The sequence below is a fragment of the Moschus berezovskii genome, chromosome 25 (genome assembly GCF_049115385.1).
Source record: "Moschus berezovskii isolate FMDL1 chromosome 25, NW_MosBer_1.0, whole genome shotgun sequence".
Classification (NCBI taxonomy): Eukaryota; Metazoa; Chordata; class Mammalia; order Artiodactyla; family Moschidae; genus Moschus; species Moschus berezovskii.
In genome coordinates this window covers 1,127,203-1,145,477 of record NC_142484.1, presented here as the reverse complement: position 1 = coordinate 1,145,477, position 18,275 = coordinate 1,127,203, and the positions used below count along the sequence as shown (strand labels likewise).

Below are 18,275 nucleotides of genomic sequence, written 5' to 3'. Positions count from 1 at the left end.
TGTCGGTAAAGTAATGTCTTTGCTTTTCAATTTGCTGTCTAGGTTGGTCATAGCTTTTCTTTCAAGAAGCACGTGTGTTTTCATTTCATGGCTGCAGTCACCGTCTGCAGTGATTTTGGAGCCAAAAAAATAGTCTGTCACTGTTTCCATTGTTTCCGCATCTCTTTGCCATGAAGTGATGGGACCAGATGCCGTGATCTTAGCTTTTGAATGTTGAGTTTTAAGCCAGGTTTTTCACTCTCCTCTTTCAGCTTCATCAAGAGGCTCTTCAGTTCCTCTTCCCTTTCTGCCATAAGCGTGGTGTCATCTGCGTATCTGAGGTTGTTGATATTTCTCCCTGCAATCGTGATTCCAGCTTGTGCTTCATCTAGCCCGGCATTTTGCACGATGTACTCTGCATATAAGTTAAATAAGCAGGGTGACAACATACAGCCTTGATATACTCCTTTCCCAATTTTGAACCAGTCTGTTGTTCCATGTCCAGTTCTAACTGTTGCTTCTTGGCCTGCATACAGATTTCTCAGGAGGCAGGTCAGGTGGTCTGGTATTCCCATCTCTTTCAGAATTTTCCAGTTTGCTGTGTGATGCACACAGTCAAAGGCTTTGGCATAGTCAATGAAGCAGAAGTAGATGTTTTTCTGAAATTCTCTTGCTTTTTCGATGATGCAGTGGATGTTGGCAGTTTAATCTCTAGTTCCTCTGCCTTTTCTAAATTCAGTTTGAACATCTGGAAGTTCTGGGTTCATGTACTGTTGAAACCTGGCTTGGAGAATTTTGAGCATTACTTTGTTAGTGTGTGAGATGAGTGAAATTGTGCAGTAGTTTGAACATTCTTTGGCATTGCCTTTCTTTGGGATTGGAATGAAAACTGACCTTTTCCAGTCCTGTGGCCACTGCTGAGCTTCCAAATTTGCTGGCATATTGAGTGCAAGACTTTAATAGCATCATTTTAAGGATGTGAAATAGTTCAGCTGGAATTCCATCACCTCTACTGGCTTTGTTTGTAGTGATGCTTCCTAAGGCCCATTTGACTTCGCATTCCAGGATGTCTGGCTCTAGGTGAGTGATCACACCATCGTGGTTATCTGGGTCATTAAGATCTCTTTTAGATGGTTCTTCTGTGTATTTTTGCCACCTCTTCTTAATCTCTTCTGCCTCTGTTAGGTCCACACCATTTCTGTCCTTTATTGTGCCCATCTTTGCATGAAATGTTCCCTTGTATCTCTAATTTTCTTGAAGAGATCTCTAGTCTTTCCTATTCTATTGTTTTCCTCTGTCTCTCTGCACTGATCACATAGGAAGGCTTTCTTATCTCTCCTTGCTATTCTTTGGAACTCTGGATGTATCTTTCTTTTTCTCCTTTGCCTTTCACTTCTTTTCTCAGCTATTTGTAAGGCCTCCTCAGATAACTATTTTGTCTTTTTGCGTTTCTTTTTCTTGGGGATCATAGAAAAGCAAGAGAGTTCCCGAGAAACATCTACTTCTGCTTTGTTGACTACACCAAAGACTTTGACTGTGTGGATCACAATAAACTGTGGAAAATTCTGAAAGAGATGGGAATACCAGACCACCTTACCTGCCTCCTGAGAAATCTATATGCTGGTCAAGAAGCAACAGTTAGAACTGGACATGGAACAACAGACCGTTTCATAATTGGGAAAGGAGTACGTCAAGGCTGTATATTGTCACCCTGCTTATTTAACTTATATGCAGAGTACATCATGCAAAATGCCGGGCTGGATGCAGCACAAGCTGGAATCACGATTGCAGGGAGAAATATCAATAATCTCAGATACGCAACTGAAGAGGCTCTTGAAGTTGAAAGAGGAGAGTGAAAAAGCTGGCTTAAAATTCAACATTCAAAAAACTAAGATCATGGCATCCAGTCCCATCACTTCATGGCAAATAGATGGGGAAACAGTGGAAACAGTGACAGACTATTTTCTTGGGCTCCATAATCACTGCAGATGGTGACTGCACCCATGAGAAGAAAAAGACGCTTGCTCCTTGAAAGAAAAGCTATGACCAACTTAGACAGCATATTGAAAAGCAGAGACATTACTTTGCCGACAAAGGTCTGTCTAGTCAAGGCTATGGTTTTCCCAGTAGTGACGTATAGATGTGAGAGTTCAACCATAAAGCAAGCTGAGCGCCAAAGAGTTGATGCTTTTGAACTGTGGTGTTGGAAAAGACTCTTGAGAGTCCCTTGGACAGCAAGGAGATCCAACCAGTCCATCGTAAAGTAAATCAGTCCTGGAATATTCATTGGAAGGACTGATGCTGACACTAAAGCTCCAATCCTTTGGCCACCCGATGCAAAGAACTGACTCACTGGAAAAGACCCTGATGCTGGGAAAGACTGAAGGCATGAGGAAGAGGGAATGACAGAGGATGAGATGGTTGGATGGCATCACCCACTCGATGGACAGGAGTTTGAGCAAGCTCCGGGAGTCGATGAAGGACAGGGAGGCCTGGCGTGCTGCAGTTCACAGGATTGCAGAGAGTTGGACACGACTGAGGGACTGAACTGAAATTTTGGGGATGGTCTTGATCACTGCCTCCTGTCACAAACCTCCATCCATAGTTCTTCGGGCACTCTGTCTATCAGATATAATCCCTTGAATCTATTTGTCACTTCCACTGTATAATTGTAAGAGATTTGATTTAGGTGATACCTGAATGGTCCAGTGGCGCTCACTACTTTATTCAGTTTAAGTCTGAATTTTGCAATAGGGAGTTCATGATCTGAGGCACAGTCTGCTTCCAGTCTTGTTTTTGCTAACTGTATAGAGTTTCTCCATCTTTGGTTGCAAATCAGTCTGATTTTGGTGTTGACCATCTGGTGATGTCCATGTGTAGACTCGTCTCTTGTGTTGCTGGAAGAGGGTGTTTGCTATGACCAGTGCGTTCTCTTGGGAAAACTTTGTTGGCCTTTGCCTTGCTTCATTTTGCACTCCAAGGCCAAATTTGCCTATTACTCCAGGTATCTCTTGACTTCCTATTTTTGCATTCCTGTCCCCTATAATGGAAAGGACATCATTTTTGGTGTTAGTTCTAGAAGGTCTTGTAGGTCTTCATAGAACTGTTCAACTTCAGCTTCTTCACCATTGCTGGTTGGGGCATATACTTAGATTACTGTGATAGTGAACGGTTTGCCTTGGAAACAAACAGAGATCATTCTGTCGTTTTTGAGATTGTACCCAAGTACTTTATTTTGGACTCTTGTTGACTGTGAGGGCTACTCCATTTCTTCTGAGGGATTCCTGCCCACAGCAGCAGATATAATAATGGTCATCTGAGCTAAACTCAGCCGTTCCAGTCCATCTTAGTTCACTGATTCCTAGAATGTCGACGTTCACTCTTGCCATCTCCTGTTTGACCACTTCCAAATTACCTTGATTCATGGCCCTAACATTCCAGGTTGTATGCAGTATTGTTCTTTACAGCGTCGGACTTTACTTCCATCACTAATCACATCCACAACTGGGTGTTGTTTTCATTTTTTTCCCGTTTCTTCATTCTTTCTGGAATTATTTCTTCACTCTTCTCCAGTAGCATATTGGGCACCTACCGACCGGGGCAGTTCATCTTTCTGTATTGTATCTTTTTGTCTTTTCATACTGTTCATGGAGTTCTCAGGGCAAGAATACTGAAGTGGTTTGCCAGTCCCTTCTCTAGTAGACTACGTTTTGTCAGAAGTCTCCACCGTGACCCGTCTGTCTTGGGTGGCCCCGCGTGGCGTGGCTCACGGTTTCACTGTGTCAGATGAGGCTAATATGCTGTCTAGGTTTGTCATAGTTTCTCTTCCAAGGAGCAAATGCCTTTCTAGGAATCGTTCAAGATCAAGGAATGGAAACTCACATGAATTAGTTTAAAAGGAAACGGGAGGTTTGCCCGAGGTCCACAGAGCTGTGTGCCGTCTGTCACAAGGCCATCAGGTCCACCCAGAGCCCAGAGTGGGGCTGCAGCCCAGGCCGGACACCCTCCTCCACCCTGCTGATGCCTGAAGGACTGGAACCAAAGGGGAGTTTGGAGTCCCAGGAGAAGAGAAGGCAGGCCTGTGCCCGAAACACATATGAAGACCTAACAGCTGAAAACTTACAAATTTGGCCAAGACACAAACCTACAGATTCAGGAAGCCGAATGAGTTTGAAATAGGATAAACCCGATGAGTCCACCATAGACACGTAACTAAGCAAACTGCTGAAAAGAACACGCTGTAACAGCCAGCAGAGCCAGCAGCATCGCCCCTGTAGGGATGTGGTGGAGTGGCTGTGGCCGTCCTTACCTGTCTGGAGGCCAGGAGGAGGCCCCACAACATGGTTAAGGTGCTGAATTGAAACAGCAGTCTCCCAGGAGTTCCACACAACGTCCCTCACAGACAAAGGTAAGATAGGGACAGATGTGAGTGACGGGAAACTTGAGAGAGCGCACGCGCAACGCAGCGAAGGGCGACCCAGAGAGCGCACGCGCAACGCGGTGAAGGAAGCGGCGCTAGGCGGGGCCATGGGGCAGAGGACACGGGGAGACGTGATGACCGTCTCTTCCCTTCAGTTCTTTGAAACGTGTGGTAGGTGAGCAGAAGCCGTAGCTGTCTGACGGGTCTCCAGTGTGTGTCTGCACCACCCCAGCGGTGGCCGGGGGGCGGGCAGAGAGCCCTGTGCGCCGGTCGGCTTTCTGACTCCAGAGGTCCCGGGAAGAGGTCCTGGGCGCCAGGTACAGGATGGAAAGGTTAGGATGTGCTTTGTAATCCTTTGAGCACCCTCTTAAAAAGTTGCCTAAGGGACATAAATCATAATAGATAAAAGGAAATAGTGCAGAAGAAGGCAGGAAACAAGGCGTGTAAAACAAAGGGAGCAAATAGGAAATGGTTGTGAACGTAAATGCACACAGATCCGTCAGCGCAGTTAACGTCAGTGGTGTACGCGTGCTGGTGACGAGACGGAGGCCGTGCGTCCGGGTGTTCAAATGAACTAGCCGCGCAGGGTGTGTGAGAAACTCACTTTAAAGGCAGTGACACTGGAAGGTTGAAAATGAAAAAATGGAAAAAGAGACGCCAACAAAGCATAAGTCAGAAGAAAACTAAAGTGGCTGCGCTCATACCAGACAAAACAGACTTCCAAGTCAAGCAGCACTGACCTTGCATGCATCTGTGCCAAATAGCAGCGCTTTTACACAAAGCAGACGGACAGAACCGAAAGGACAAATACTGTGGTTGCAGATTTCAGCATTCCTCTCTTGGTAACCTATAGACTAGTGGATAGAAAGCCAGCAAGAATCTGGAACTAAATAGCACCATCAGCCAACTGGACTGAGTTGACATTTACTCCACCCTCAGTAGCAAAATCCACATTCCTTTCAGGTGCCCTGGGATTATTCACCAAAAGAGGTCACGTCCTGGCTCACAAAACAGACCTTAGCCAACTAATCAGAGGTGCAGAGTACGGTATCCGACCACAATTAGTTATGTTTGAAATCGGTAACAGGAAAATCTCCAGGCTTTTAGAAACCAACACCCTTTTTTCCTCTTGCTGTGCTGTGTGGCATGTGGACTTAGTTCCCTGATCCAGGCAGACCGAGTACGTCCCCTGCACTGGGCACACAGGCTTAACCAGTGGAATGCCAGGGACGTCCCAAGAAATTAACACACTTTCAGATAATCTGTGGGTCAGAGAGGAAGTCTCCAGGGAAATTAGAAAATGTTACAAACAAATGAGAAGGCAGCATATTTGAACTGCATTTGACATGCAGCTGAAGCGAGGTTTAGAGGAACGTTTAGAGGATTAACTGCTTCTTTTAGAAGAAGAAAGATCTCAGTTCAACCTCAGCTTCCATATGAAGAAACTGGAAACAAAGACACACACGCGTGCATGTGTGTGTTGCCATGTCCACCTCTGCAGCTACAGCCGCCGGGCTATGCCCATGAGACCTTCCAGGCAAGAACACTGGGGTGGGCTGCCATGCCCTCCTCAGGGGATCTTCCTGACCCATGGATCGAACTCGCATCTCCTATATCTTCCTGCATCGCAGATTCTTTACTACTGAGCCACTGGGGAATCCCACAGAAAAGAGCAAAAAACAAAACCCTAAATTGAGCAGAAGAAATGATAAGAACAGAAATCACTGACATGGACTTCTGAAAACAATAGGGAAGATTAACGAAACCAGAAGCCAATTCCTTGAAAAGAGAAGTAAAATTGAGAAAGCTTTAGTAAAACTAACAAAGGTAAAAAGAAAAGATACAGATTATCAATATAAGGAATGAAAGAGGAAATAACTATAAACCCAGCAGAAATTAAGAGGGTAATAAGGAAGCATCAGAAAAATCTCTGCTTATGTAAATTTAACAGTTTACATTAAATGAACTAGTTCCTTGGAAAGCACAAAATATCACGACTGACCCAAGATAGGTGATGCAGTAAGGCAAGAAAAAGGAGTGAGAGTCATTTAAATTGGAGAAAATAAAACCGCATTTGCATGCAGCATGACTGTCTATGTAGAAAGGCCCAGGAGCTCTAGCAAAAAGTTGTATCAATACATTTAGCAAGCTCAGTACACAAAGAAATCAGCCATAGTTTTATACTAGCAGTGTACAACTGGAACCCAAAATTGATAAAGTTCTATCATTTACAGTATCTCCAAAAACAGTGAAATACTTAATGTAGACTCAGGGAAACATGGACATGCTGGAAACTACAAAATGCTGATGAATGAAACCAAAGAAGACCAGCGTAAACGGAGAGACACTGTATTCAGGGATGGGAAGACAGCACTCCAGAAGTATCGGTTTATTTAATGCAACTTCAGTCCAACGCCCAGCAGAGTTTTTATCCATAAATAAGCTGATTCTCGAATGTACATGGAGTAGCAGAATCCTAGAATAGCTACAGTGACTGAAAAAAGAACAGTCAAATCGGTGGAGTCCAACGGTGGTGTTCTAAGAGCTACTATAAAACTGTGGTAATCAACACTGTGGTGCTGGTGAAGGAAGAGACGCAGGTCAGTGCAACAGAGCAGAGTCCAGAAGTGCACCCCCGCAAACATGGCCCCTTGATGTTTGACAGGGATGCATAGTCTCTTCAACTAAAGCTGTTACAAAAACCATTCATCCAAATGTCTCCTTCTGCCAGAGTTGACTTGAAGTAAATGCTGACTCTAAACATAAACCATAAAACTCTCAGAAGAAAACACAGGAGAAACCTTCGTGGTGTAGGGTTGGGCGAAGAGCTCTTGATTGTGACACAAGGTACAGTCCGTTGATGAGGGAGAGTCAGTAAAGCAGACTCCATCAAAATTTAGAACCTTTGTTCTGAGAAAGACACTGTTGAGAGGGAAGACAGACTACAGACGAATCCCATATCCAGGAAAGGACCATTGCCTGGAAGGGATGAAGAGCCCTCACAGCTCACAGTGAGAAATCTGGTTATGACTGGGCAGAGGACTCAGCCCGGTCCCGGGGGACAACCCAGGCAGGGCGGAGGAGCCCCGCGAGAGGTGGGGAGCATGGATTCAGACTCGGCCGAGGGAGCGTCTGTCACCTCCTCGCCACGTGCCAGCACAGATGGAGGGGGTGCCGGTGGGGCGGCCGTTCTGGGGACATCTCGGTGGTGTTTCTGCCATGGACCCGGCTGTCCTGCTCCTGAGAGAAATGGGAACTGGAGCTCATACAGACACCTGCCCAGGAGGGTTTCAGCAGCCTGACCCATAACTGCCCCAAACTGCAGGCCACCTGGATGTCCTGCGGCCAGTGTCCTGATGGACCAGTGCATCCACACAGGAGTCCATCTCAGCAATGAGAAAGGCAGGATGAATGGCAGAGCCCGGCTCGGGACGCCACCTGGAGTTCCCGAGGACACACCACCAGTGTGCGGGGGACTGACCAGCAGGCCAGGGGCCGGGGTGGGAGCTGTGCCCCATCATCTGTCCTCTGTTGGGGTTAAAACCCATCAGGCTGCACATCAAAGCCAGTCAGCTTTACTGTGAGACAGTGCAAAAATAACATGAGACCGAAGAAGAGGGACCCTCTGCTGAAAGCTGCCACAGAGGCAGGGCAGTGGCAGCAGGGCCCTGAGAAGCTGGTCTCTCCGGGTCTGGACCTCATGGAAAGGTCTCCTGGTTTCGAGCTGCAGCGGTTTTTCTGACCCTGGCACTGGTGGCCAGGGGCATTAGCACCAAGCAGGGCTGGGGAATCGCTGGGGTGGTGGGCCCCCCTCTCTGTACCGGCCCTGGGACCTCAGGGGCCGCTGTGAGGGGAGGGACAAGTCACCTGTCTTCTCTCAGCACGTCCTCAGATGGGGCAGGGGCCCGGACAGGGGACAGATGGTCAGCAGGGCCGCCCTGTGGTGGGGAGGGCTCTGGATCCTTGCTGGGTGTCTGCTTCCTGGGGGCCTGCAGGGAGCTCGGCCAGCTTCTCAGGGCTTTGTCTGACCCGCTTCGGGGCCTTGGGGGGTGTGCAGTGCTAGGCTCTGCAGGGCCTGCAGTGCTGGGGCAGCCTGGGCGCAGCGTGGCAGGGAGGCCTCCCTGAGGTGGAAGTGGCTGGCAGGTGTCATCTGCCTTTTGCGGTGGGGAGGCCGGGGCCTGGTACCCAGGGCAGTCAGGGCTGTGTCCCTTGTCCACAGAGAGGTGGCCTTTTTCCTGGTGGCCTTCCCATTTGATGTGGGCTGTGTTCCTGTCTTGCAGCCTGACCCCGACCAGGTGCACAGATGAGCTCACAGGCGAGGCAGGTGGAGAAGAGCCCTGGTTCCTGCTAGAGGAGTGGGGGGCGGGGGGGCAGCAGGGCTGTTCTGAGGTCCCCTGGACCGTGTCTTTTCTTTTGGCCATGAGACATGGAGAGCCTGCTGTCCTGACAGCAGGTCTGGCCAGGTGTTGGGAGTGGGGGGGGGGGGTGCCCTGTGGCTGTCACCCAGGGGTGCTTAGTGAGCTCAGGAAGTCAGGGCAGGGTGCTCAGGGCCAGCCTGGTGTCCTGGCCTGCAATAGAGTGGGATGGTGTCGGGGAAAGCTGTCAGTTCTGAAGCCCAGTAAAGACAGTGAGAAGGGGGCGGGGTGCTCGCAGAGGTCTGTGTGCAGCCCTGCCGTCTGCTGGAGCAGGGTTGGCACCTAGGCCGTAGAAGGGGTGCCCTGTCATCACTCACTGACCCAGGTGGCCTGCGGGCCTCCCCTCCCCGCCGTCGGCTCCGTGCAGCCCTCGGCCTGTCCCAGTCCGCCTGCAGGGGCCCATGTCTGGAGGACGGCAGAACAGCTCTGTTCCGTGAACTAGGGGATGCGCCTGGTCTCAGGGCGGGGCTGGCTGTCCGCATCTCCCAACGCCCTGACCCACCCCCACCTGCCGGAGAAGTCTGTGAGGCACCCAGAGACCGAGGTTCACAGAGGCCCCCTCACCCCACCCGGCCCAGGGCGCAGGTTTGGCCCATATTTGAGCCACCTGTGGGACAAGTGAAAGTGTTGGTCGCTCAGTTATGTTTGACTCTGCGACTATAGCCCGCCAGGCTCCTCTGTCCCTGGGATTCTCCAGGCAAGAGTACAGGCGGGGGTGCCAGGCTCTTCTCTAGGGGATCTTCCCGACCCTGGGATGGAACCCAGATCTCCCGCACTGCAGGCAGATTCTTTACCATCTGGGCCTCCGGGGAAAGGTGGGAAAGCTGTCTGTCACCGTTAACAGGGGGCTGTCCTGGGTAGAGCCCAGCGTGAGCACGGCCCTCTGTCGTGGCCGCCGTCACCACGCGCCTGTCCCCACAGGCAGTACTACTGGCACGACGAGCGGGGCAAGAAGGTGAAGTGCACGGCCCCCCAGTACGTGGACTTCGTCATGAGCTCCGTGCAGAAGCTGGTGACCGACGAGGACGTGTTCCCCACGAAGTACGGTGCGTGCCCCGCCCCGCCCCGCCCCGCCCCCCCAGGCTCCGCGGCCGGGGCACCGAGAGCCCTGGGCGCTGGACCGGCTTCGGCCGGGTCGCTGGCCCCTGGTCCCAGAGGCGCCCGGCCCCGCGGGGAGAGCGCCCACCGTCGGGACCCCTCGCGGCGCTCCGTCACTCGGGTGCTACAGGCGTTCGCGCAGGGAGGCCTGCGGCGGGGGGAGGGGGGCAGACCCCCGATCCGGGCCTGGGGACAGCACCACGGCCTCGCTCCCCCGGGGCCGGGGTGGTGACCCGGCCCTCCCGCAGGCCGCGAGTTCCCCAGCTCCTTCGAGGCCCTGGTGAAGAAGATCTGCAAGTACCTGTTCCACGTGCTGGCGCACATCTACTCGGCGCACTTCAAGGAGACCCTGGCGCTCGAGCTGCACGGACATTTGAACACGCTCTACGTGCACTTCATCCTCTTTGCCCGCGAGTTCAACCTGCTCGACCCCAAAGAGACGGCGGTCATGGACGACCTGACGGAGGCGCTGTGCGGCGGGGACGGGCCGGGCGGGGCGGCGGGCGCACAGAATCATGTCAAGGAGAGGTGAGCCCGGCGGCGCCCGCGCCGAGGGAGCGGCGGCGCGCCGCGCGCGTCCGTGTCTGCGCGCACGGACTGTGGGCGCCCGGACTCTGCCGTCGGCCTGAGAACCTTGGACTCTGCTCGTCCGTGGCGTGGCAGACACCTCCGGGGCTGCCCGTCCGCCCGCGTCTCCCTCTGGGGTCTGACCCTCCGGGTCTTCCGCGCCCACCCCGCCCCCGGCTCGGCCTTGGCCTCTGGGGAGACACGCCTGGGGTAGGGGCCCTTCCCCGCGGCGGGGCCCGCAGGCTTCGCTTCTGCCGCCCTTTGTCTTGGCTCGGGCTGGAATGGCTTTTAGAGACCCCGGCCCGGCTTTCTTCCTCCGCCCGATCTGGACTCTGGCTTAGGGCCGGCAGGAGGGTCAGGGACGCCGGGTGTCTGGAGCTCCGTGAGCTGCAATGTCTCCCTCCGCTGCTCTCACTGCCCAGGAGGGGCCCGGGGCGGCCAGGCTCCGGTGCCCGGGGGGCGGCCTGTGCAGAGCCACGGCCGGGTCAGGAGAGCCTGGCTTCCCTGTGCGGGTGTAATAAAGAGACTTCTCTCAGGTCAGCTCCTGTGTGTGTCCTCAGCGTCTCGGTGCTCCGTGCTCTGGTGGCCTGCCATGCGACCTGCTCCTCACATGGCCCGGGGCAGCGCCCTCCCTTGCAGGCCAGCCCAGGGAGCCCTCACTAATCACAGCTGTGCTGGCTGAGAGCAGGTGCTGCCTCCCTGCTGGGGCTCACCCTGCACTCCCCTGCTGCAAGCGTCCACGGGTTGCCAGGAGCTGGGGGCAGGGCTGTGTTTCGTGGGTCGAGTCCCCAGGGGTTCTGGGCCCTCTGTCTCCCTGTGGTGCGCCCTCTCCATACTGGCAGCAGGGACCCTGCAAGTGGGGGCCACAGTCGACCAGAGGTGGGCATCCTGGCCAGCTGGCATAGAGGCTCTGCTGCAGGGGCCACCTCTGGAATGGGCAGGATCGCTTGGGTGGGTGTAGGATAGCTGGGGGCGGGTGGGGGTCTGGGCAGGGTGGGGTGGTGTGAACAGCCCTGGAGCTGGTCCAGCCCCCTGTGGGCAGAGACGCAGGGCTCCCTCAGGGCCCTGCACCTTCTCTGGGTGCTGACTCCTGTCACGCACCGCCCTGCTACCCCGCCAACCCTGAGTGGCAGTGGTGGGACCCTGGGCCCTAGTCTTGACTCCCAGTTACTGGGGCTCCTATACCCTCCTTGCCAGCCCATGCCCTGCAGGGTCCTGAATTTCCTCCCCTCCTGATGCTCAGCTGACCTCAAACTCAGTTGTGGCCAGCAGGCCCTTCCTCTGCCGCCCTGGCATGTCACCAACCCCCAGGCCTAGCGGGGCCACCTGCTCCCTCCACCTCCCGGAAGGAAGGGCTCCTGGCTGATCACGCTGTGCCCACGCACACGCTGCCAAGAGCTCTGTGCCTCTGGGAGGCCATGGCCCCTCCCAGGCCACCCACCCTGCCCATCCTGCTCACCTCCCCTTTGCCTCCCGGCTCGCTGTGAGCCTTTGGCCTGCAGGCCACACGGGCTGCCCCCTCCTCTTCTGGGTATGGAGCTCTGAAGTAGAGGCCTCAGGATGCAGGGGAACTGGACCATGGCTGACCTGGTGCCCAGGGAGGACCCTCTGGGGGAAGCCTGCTTGCAGGGTCGCCAAATGTCCATGCAGCAGACTTGTGAGCAAGCAACTTGGATGTTGAGCTGAGGAGGCTGCAGCTCAAGTGTCAAAGATGCAGTCTGCTTTCTTTGCTGCTTATAGTAAAATACATGTTGAGAGATTGAGAAAAAGCTAGTAACAAAAGGGATCAAAACACTTGATGGTCAGAGGTCTCAGCCAAGCCCGACTGCAAGAAGACACCAGAGGGAGGAGACTGTCAGGAACTGCGGCCTAGAGAAAAGCCAAGGGTTGCTGGGCAGCCTTTCGCTGGTGACACAGAACGTGGACCAGGGCAGAGATTCTGTCAGTCTTGGAACAGACCTCAGTCGTCCCGGTGGAAGCCAGAAACGGGAAGGATCTCAGGAGGATCTGAGGGAGCCTCTTGTCTTAGGGACTGAACCCCCATGAGGTGCCACGATAGCGCCACGGTTCTTGAGAGCTTCATTCCGTCAGAAACGCTGCCGGCTCAGACGGAAGGGGCAGAAGGTTGAGTGGGAGGCTGTTGGACTCGCAGGTCCCCGGGCAGGACACAGACATGGAGCCTCGGCCGAGGAAGGGGCTCCTCTTCTCTAAAATGAGGGGCTGAAAGGCGCAGGGAGTCCTGGGGGTGGAGCCCGCAGCCACAGAGGGCAACTCCCAGGCCTTGCTGGGCACCGGCCTCACGGGGTGTGCCCGCTGGACTTCGAAATCCGCCTCCTTCATTTTCTCCCTTTCTGGATGGAAACACCTGTACCTGGCCTCTTGTACCTGTTCCACTGTTGGATTTTGGAAGTAGATGACTTCTAGTTTCAAAGGCCCGATATGGAAAGGGACAGTTCCCCAGTATGTGCCGGGACAGTTCATGTTCCGCATCTGGCTATTAACCTGGTTCAGGTGGTTTAGGTGAGGTTTGGGGTTTGACTTGACCCTGGAGTGGGTTGAGACTTCAGGAAAGCTCAGGAAAGAGGTGTGTTTTACATATGAGATGGATGTGGAACTTGCTAGGGAGCAGTCTGTAGTGGGCAGAGAGACACACACTCCCCCAAAAGGAGCCCACCCCCACGTGCCTGGAACCTGCCGGCCTGTTACCTTCCCCAGCAGCGGGGGAAGAGCTGCAGATGGAGTGAAGCTTGCTCACCAGCTGGACTTGGGGGGGAGACTGGGCCGAGTGTGGCCCCTGGGCTCCTCCAGGAGAGGAGGGAGAACCAGCACGACGCGGCCTGAGAAGGACTGGCCTGTGCTCCCGGCTCCAGGAACGCAGGGGCCTCCAGAAGCTGACCGAGGGCACATGCCTGGTGGCTCAGTGGTTAAGAATCGGCTTTCCGCGCAGGGCAGTTCAATCCCTGGTCGGCCCCCGTGCTGTAGGATGACAGCCCACATGCCGCGACTAAAGAGCCTGCATGCCCCAACAGCAGAGACCAGGGCACCCAAGCGTAAATCAACAGATGCTAAAAAAAAAGCTAAGGAAACAGATCTTCCCCCAGGGTCGGCAGAAGTGAGGCCATTTCATTGAGACCCCATTCCTGAACCTCAGAACTTCAGAAGGCAACGTTTGTACGGTTTAAGCCCCTAGCTTTGGACAACACGTTATACCAGCGCCGTGTGTAAGACGGGCCATGGAACTCTTACAGGGTCAAGGGCCAGAGAGGGTCCACGAAGGCACCGCACCCAGGGCCTGACCCCGCGGACAGGCCTGAGCTCAGCATAGACTCTGCAATCCCACCTGCGCCCCGGGGCCGGCACTTGGCTCCCCGCCTTGCTGGGGGGCTGTCTCCGCGGCCCCCCGCCTACGCAGACACTCCGGCTTTGACGTTCACACCGCTTCTCTCTCCTCCCCGCCCTGGCCACCGTCTCTGCGCCCTGCCACCTCCACCCCTGCCAAGCCACACCGGGAGACCAGGCTGGTGGCTGAGGGTGGGGCCGGAGGAGTTGGCGCTGAGCCGCGGGGGGCAGGGGCGGGCCAGGCTCACCCCGCGGCGAGCGCTCTGCTCCGCAGCGCCTCCCGAGGCCGGCCGGTGGGAGCGGGGCCTGCCCGCCGGGACGCGCCTGTCCCAGCGCCAGCGCCACTGTCAGCTGAGCGCCTGGACAGGCCAGGGTGGGCTCCAGGCGGGGCGGAGGGAGGGCTGGGTGCCCGCCCACCGGCTCTGCCCCCAGCAGCGCACAGCGCCCCGCCCAGGGTTACCCTGGGGCCAGCACCCACACCTGGTGGGTCACCAGGCCTGCGACGTCACCCTCTGATCCTTCCTGCTTTCTGCGAGGGCCCACTGAAGTCCCTGCTTCACAGACACACTGCTCAGCGTAAAGCGCTCCGAAGGCATCTGTCTGGCGCGTACTGATGCACTTAAGGGAGTAAATACCTGCACTGGCAGCTTCTGGCTTCGCTCGCTTAGGTTTATTTACAGCCGACAGAGAGCCCGGTGCGGAGGCGGGGCTGCGGGAGGGGGCGCTCCCCCGAGTGCTCTGGCGGGCTCCCACGGAGGGCTGAGGGTCGCTGGTGCTGACTGCGGTGCCCTCCTCGGGGGATGCCAGTCGTGCCCACTGAGGCCGACTCGTCAGAGCGCAGACTCTAAGAGGGCCAAGGGGGAGAGCTGCGGCGGCCTGTGGCGAGTCAGCTTCTTTCGGTGAAGACACGCAGAACTGTGGGGTCAAGAGAGCCTCTGTGGCGGCCGGTCAAGAGCCAGACGGACACGCGCCTCGCCCGGATGTAGCAGGCAAGCCCCCTCTCTCCACCTGGTTCTTAAGCTGAAGTGAAGGGAACACCACGCAGTGCAGGGACAGTAGCAGAACCTGGGCCTGGAGCACCCTCTGGGCGCCGACCTCCTCAGCGGCGGGGCGGTTTCCAGCGCCGCCCCGTGGCCGCAGACCCCCCCACTCCTGCCGTGAGTCCAGGGCCCGCACCGCTGCAGTGGAGCCCCCAAGCTCAGAGCTACACCTGGAAGCCTGGCACCTGCAGCACGGGCAGTGAGCAGGTGGTGAGCGCGTGAGCCTAGGCTGGATCTGCCCGCCCTAGGGCCAGACGGCAGCACCTCCGAACGGCCAGTCAGGCCCTGGAGGCTACTGCCGGCCTCGGGTGGCTGTGGGCCGGGGATCGCGCTGCCTAGCCCCCAGGCCGGTCGCACTGCACTGGTGTGGATGGCTGGGTGCAGAGTCCCCTCCACACGCAGGGAGGTGGCTCCTCGGGCCTCGTGCTCCCCACTGGGGGCCCCGGTCAGGGGCTGCTCTGCGTCCCTCCTCACGGCCTCATGGTGACTCCTGGGTGCCGCCCCCAAGACGTGGGGCTGGGTGACCCGCGGCCCTAGGGAGGTTAGGCCTGTCCTTGGCATTGCAGCGACGGGGCAGTGTTGGGGGGGGGGGCGGCTGCTCGCCAGGGGCTCGTGGTGCCTCCACCCCTGGTGGGGACCACGCTGCCTGCCAGCCCGCTGTCCCAGGGCTGCCCACCCGCCTTGGCCCATCACTCCAGGGCTGGGCCACATGCCCCTCTGCCTCTTCCCGCAGAAGGGAGGGCCTGGGTGAGGTCTCGGAGAGGCAGCAGAGCTGCAGTGGCCGGGCAGGGGCGCACTCGCCGGGTGCCCATCCCCAGCAGACTGCCCTACTGGCATCTGTGCCCGACCTGGCCCAGCCCCCATGCCCCAGGTCCTATCCGGCCGGGCAGACGTCACGCCGTCAACACCTGCTGGCTCGGTCCCAGGCTGTCCCACCTGCCCACCCGCCCGCACGGAGACTGGCGTGGGTGACTTTACGGAAGGAATTTATTGTTCGGAACTAAGTTGCTCACAGTTATTTGATGGGGGTACACGGGGTGGGGCGCGTCCGTTTCTGTGACGTCTGTGTGTCCGAGTACAAAAGAGGAAGGCTAACGAGAGGTATTGCTTTCCGGTCCTGTCTCTGGAGAAGCCCCTCCCACGGGGACCGCGTGGCTTTTGCTGTTACAGGTGTTTCGTTTTTCGTTATGTACTGAGATCCCAGCCTGGGGCGGGGTCAATGGAACAGAAGCATTAAAATGTACCCATGACGGGCGAGCAGGCAGGTGGACGTGACGTTGGACTTGCTGTGGCCCGGGCATGCAACCCCGCCTGCCACCGCGGCCCTCGGGATGCAGGGACTCACTGCCTTTCCCTTCGTCCGTGGTGGGTTTTGTTTTTTTTAAAACTTTTTGTCATTTTAGTTAAAAAAAAGCCTGCAATGCCCCTGCCATCTTGCGTGTTATGTGTAGGGGGCCCACTCGGGCCTTCCCCTGGCCCCACACTCGGACACAAAACCAAGACGCCCCAGGATGGAGTCACATCTCCTCGGGACCGAACCTGGGACAGAGCGAACCACGCCATTCTCTAAGTATATTTATGTGTCTGTAAAGAAAGAACTGAACCCCAAGTCTAGCCCTGCCCCGCGGCCCCCCAACACCCTTCTCCAAAAACAACCAAGAAAAAAAGTTTATAAAAATATCTTGCAGGAATTCTTTAAAGTTTACAGTAGCTTGCCGGCGCTGCACCGGCCGGCTGCCCCCAGCACCCCGACAGCTCTGTCCACGGGGCACCTCGGCCCAAACCCTACCCTGCCCAAGACACACACACACACAGACAGACAGACGGATGGACAGACGGCAGGACGGCGCTGCTGCTGCCCCTTCCCTGAACAGAGAAGAAACTCAATAAGTTAAAACAGCAAATAAATAATACTGATCTCGGCCAGCCTCGGGGCGGGTGGGCACGCTGGGCCCTGGGTCTCTTTCCACCTGCGGCCCCCAGGAAGCTGGGGGTGGGACGCGGCGGGTCAGGTGGGTGGCGCTGAGGTGTCTGGAGGTGGACGAGGAGCAGCGGGGTGGTGGGGGGGTGCGCGCCGGGGAGAGGCCGAGGCGGCCGGGCCAGACGACTGCTTCGCCCCCTCGGGCCCGCCCTGGAGGCCGGCTGGACCCGCCGAGGGTGCTGGTCAGCACGCATCCAGTTGGAGGGCCTGGGTCCTCCTCCCCATGGCCATGCGGAGCTGAAACTGGGCAGAGCTGCCGCGCGGGCGGGCGGGCGGGCGGGCGGCGGGAGGAGAGAGGGCGGGTCTGCGGCAGCTGCCTTCGGTCGGCCGGAGTCCGGCGGCGAGCACGGAGGACGGGCCTCGTGGAGGTGACATGTTAACTTTTCGGGATAATTCCTGGTATCAGAGTGGAGACAGTGGCGTCGTCAGAGACAGGCAGAGAAAGACAGCGAGACAAAGACAGCCCCGGCCCTTCCTTTCCTCCCCGGCTTCACGGCAGTCTGGATGGACAGACGGGCAGGGCCCTGGATCCACCCCGGGCGGGCGGCGGGCCGCGAGGGGAGGGGGCTATGTGTCTGTCTAGGGCTGCTCCCGGCGGGCGGCGGGCAGCCCCGTCCTGGCCGCGTCCTTGCCCGCTGGGTGCTCGGCGTCCCCTCCAGGGCCGGGGCCAGCGGCCGCGGAGTCCCCGAGCGGGCCGTGGGCACTCCGCTTGGCGGGCGTGCTGGGGGCCGCCTGCCCGTTCTTCTCGTCTGAAAAAAGTTGTTTAATTACGTCAAAGAAGTTACTCAATGGGCTGCCTGGGTGCACAGAACAGAAGACAAAAGAAAAACAGAAAAGAGAAAAGGAGGGAAGAGAGAGAACAACAGACGGATGAGCCAGGGCCCGCGAGGGCGTCTGCGCGGGTGCGCGGGGCCGCGGCAGCAAGCGGGGCGGGCGGCCAGCCGGGGGGCTCGAGGCCTCTGGGCGGCGGGCTGGGGCCCAGGTCAGCGGGGACCCTCCTCCTCCGCCAGGCCTCCCGTAACCCTGCGTCCTCAGCGGTGGGAAGACCAGGGCCGGGTGGGGCCCGGGGACTGGAGGCCAGAACCCATGTGTCCGTCACACTCCTCCCGGGAGGCCTGGAGCCCCGCTCCCGGCCAGCGCAGGTGGCACAGCATGGACACAGAGGTCAGCAGCGGACAGACAGATGGATGGATGGGTGGACAGGCATGGAGCTTGGGTGTGGTGAGGGCTGGGGCAGGCAGCCAGAGTGGGGGCCCTGGTCCTGGAGAGACTGTCCCAAGGGAAAAGGAAGGGGCAGCCGTAGGGGCCCAGCCCACCACTGGGGGCCCTGTGCTTCTGGCCCCGGGGCACCTCAGCCCTCCTCCTAAGCCGGGCCCCCACCCGGGCAAGAATGGGCAGGACCCCCATCTCAGCTCCGACGACGGAGCAGCAGGAGC

The 18,275-nt window shown here is 56.9% G+C and overlaps 2 protein-coding genes across 14 annotated transcripts in view; one reads left to right on the top strand and one right to left on the bottom strand.

The window, feature by feature from the left end:
* The window catches only part of MOB2 (MOB kinase activator 2), a 50,720-nt gene extending 39,701 nt beyond the window's left edge, over positions 1-11,019 (top strand). For both annotated transcript variants that reach the window (XM_055415201.2, XM_055415199.2), the window contains exons 4-5: positions 9,736-9,860; positions 10,161-11,019. In XM_055415201.2, coding sequence (XP_055271176.1) covers positions 9,736-9,860; positions 10,161-10,444 — 409 coding nt within the window. In that variant the 3' untranslated portion in view covers positions 10,445-11,019. The remainder of the gene's footprint in view (positions 1-9,735; positions 9,861-10,160) is intronic.
* A 4,812-nt stretch (positions 11,020-15,831) lies between these two features.
* BRSK2 (BR serine/threonine kinase 2) overlaps positions 15,832-18,275 on the bottom strand; it is a 48,664-nt gene continuing 46,220 nt past the window's right edge. For 5 of the 12 annotated variants that reach the window (XR_008684354.2, XM_055415173.2, XM_088832188.1 and 2 more), the window contains one exon: positions 15,832-17,235. Coding sequence is in view for 10 of the 12 variants with exons in the window: in XM_055415173.2 (XP_055271148.2) it covers positions 17,216-17,235 (20 nt within the window). In the remaining 2 variants the exon portion in view is untranslated. Of the gene's footprint in view, positions 17,637-18,275 lie in introns of all 12 variants that reach the window. The other 7 variants (XM_055415170.2, XM_055415177.2, XM_055415171.2 and 4 more) reach the window with 3 other exon arrangements.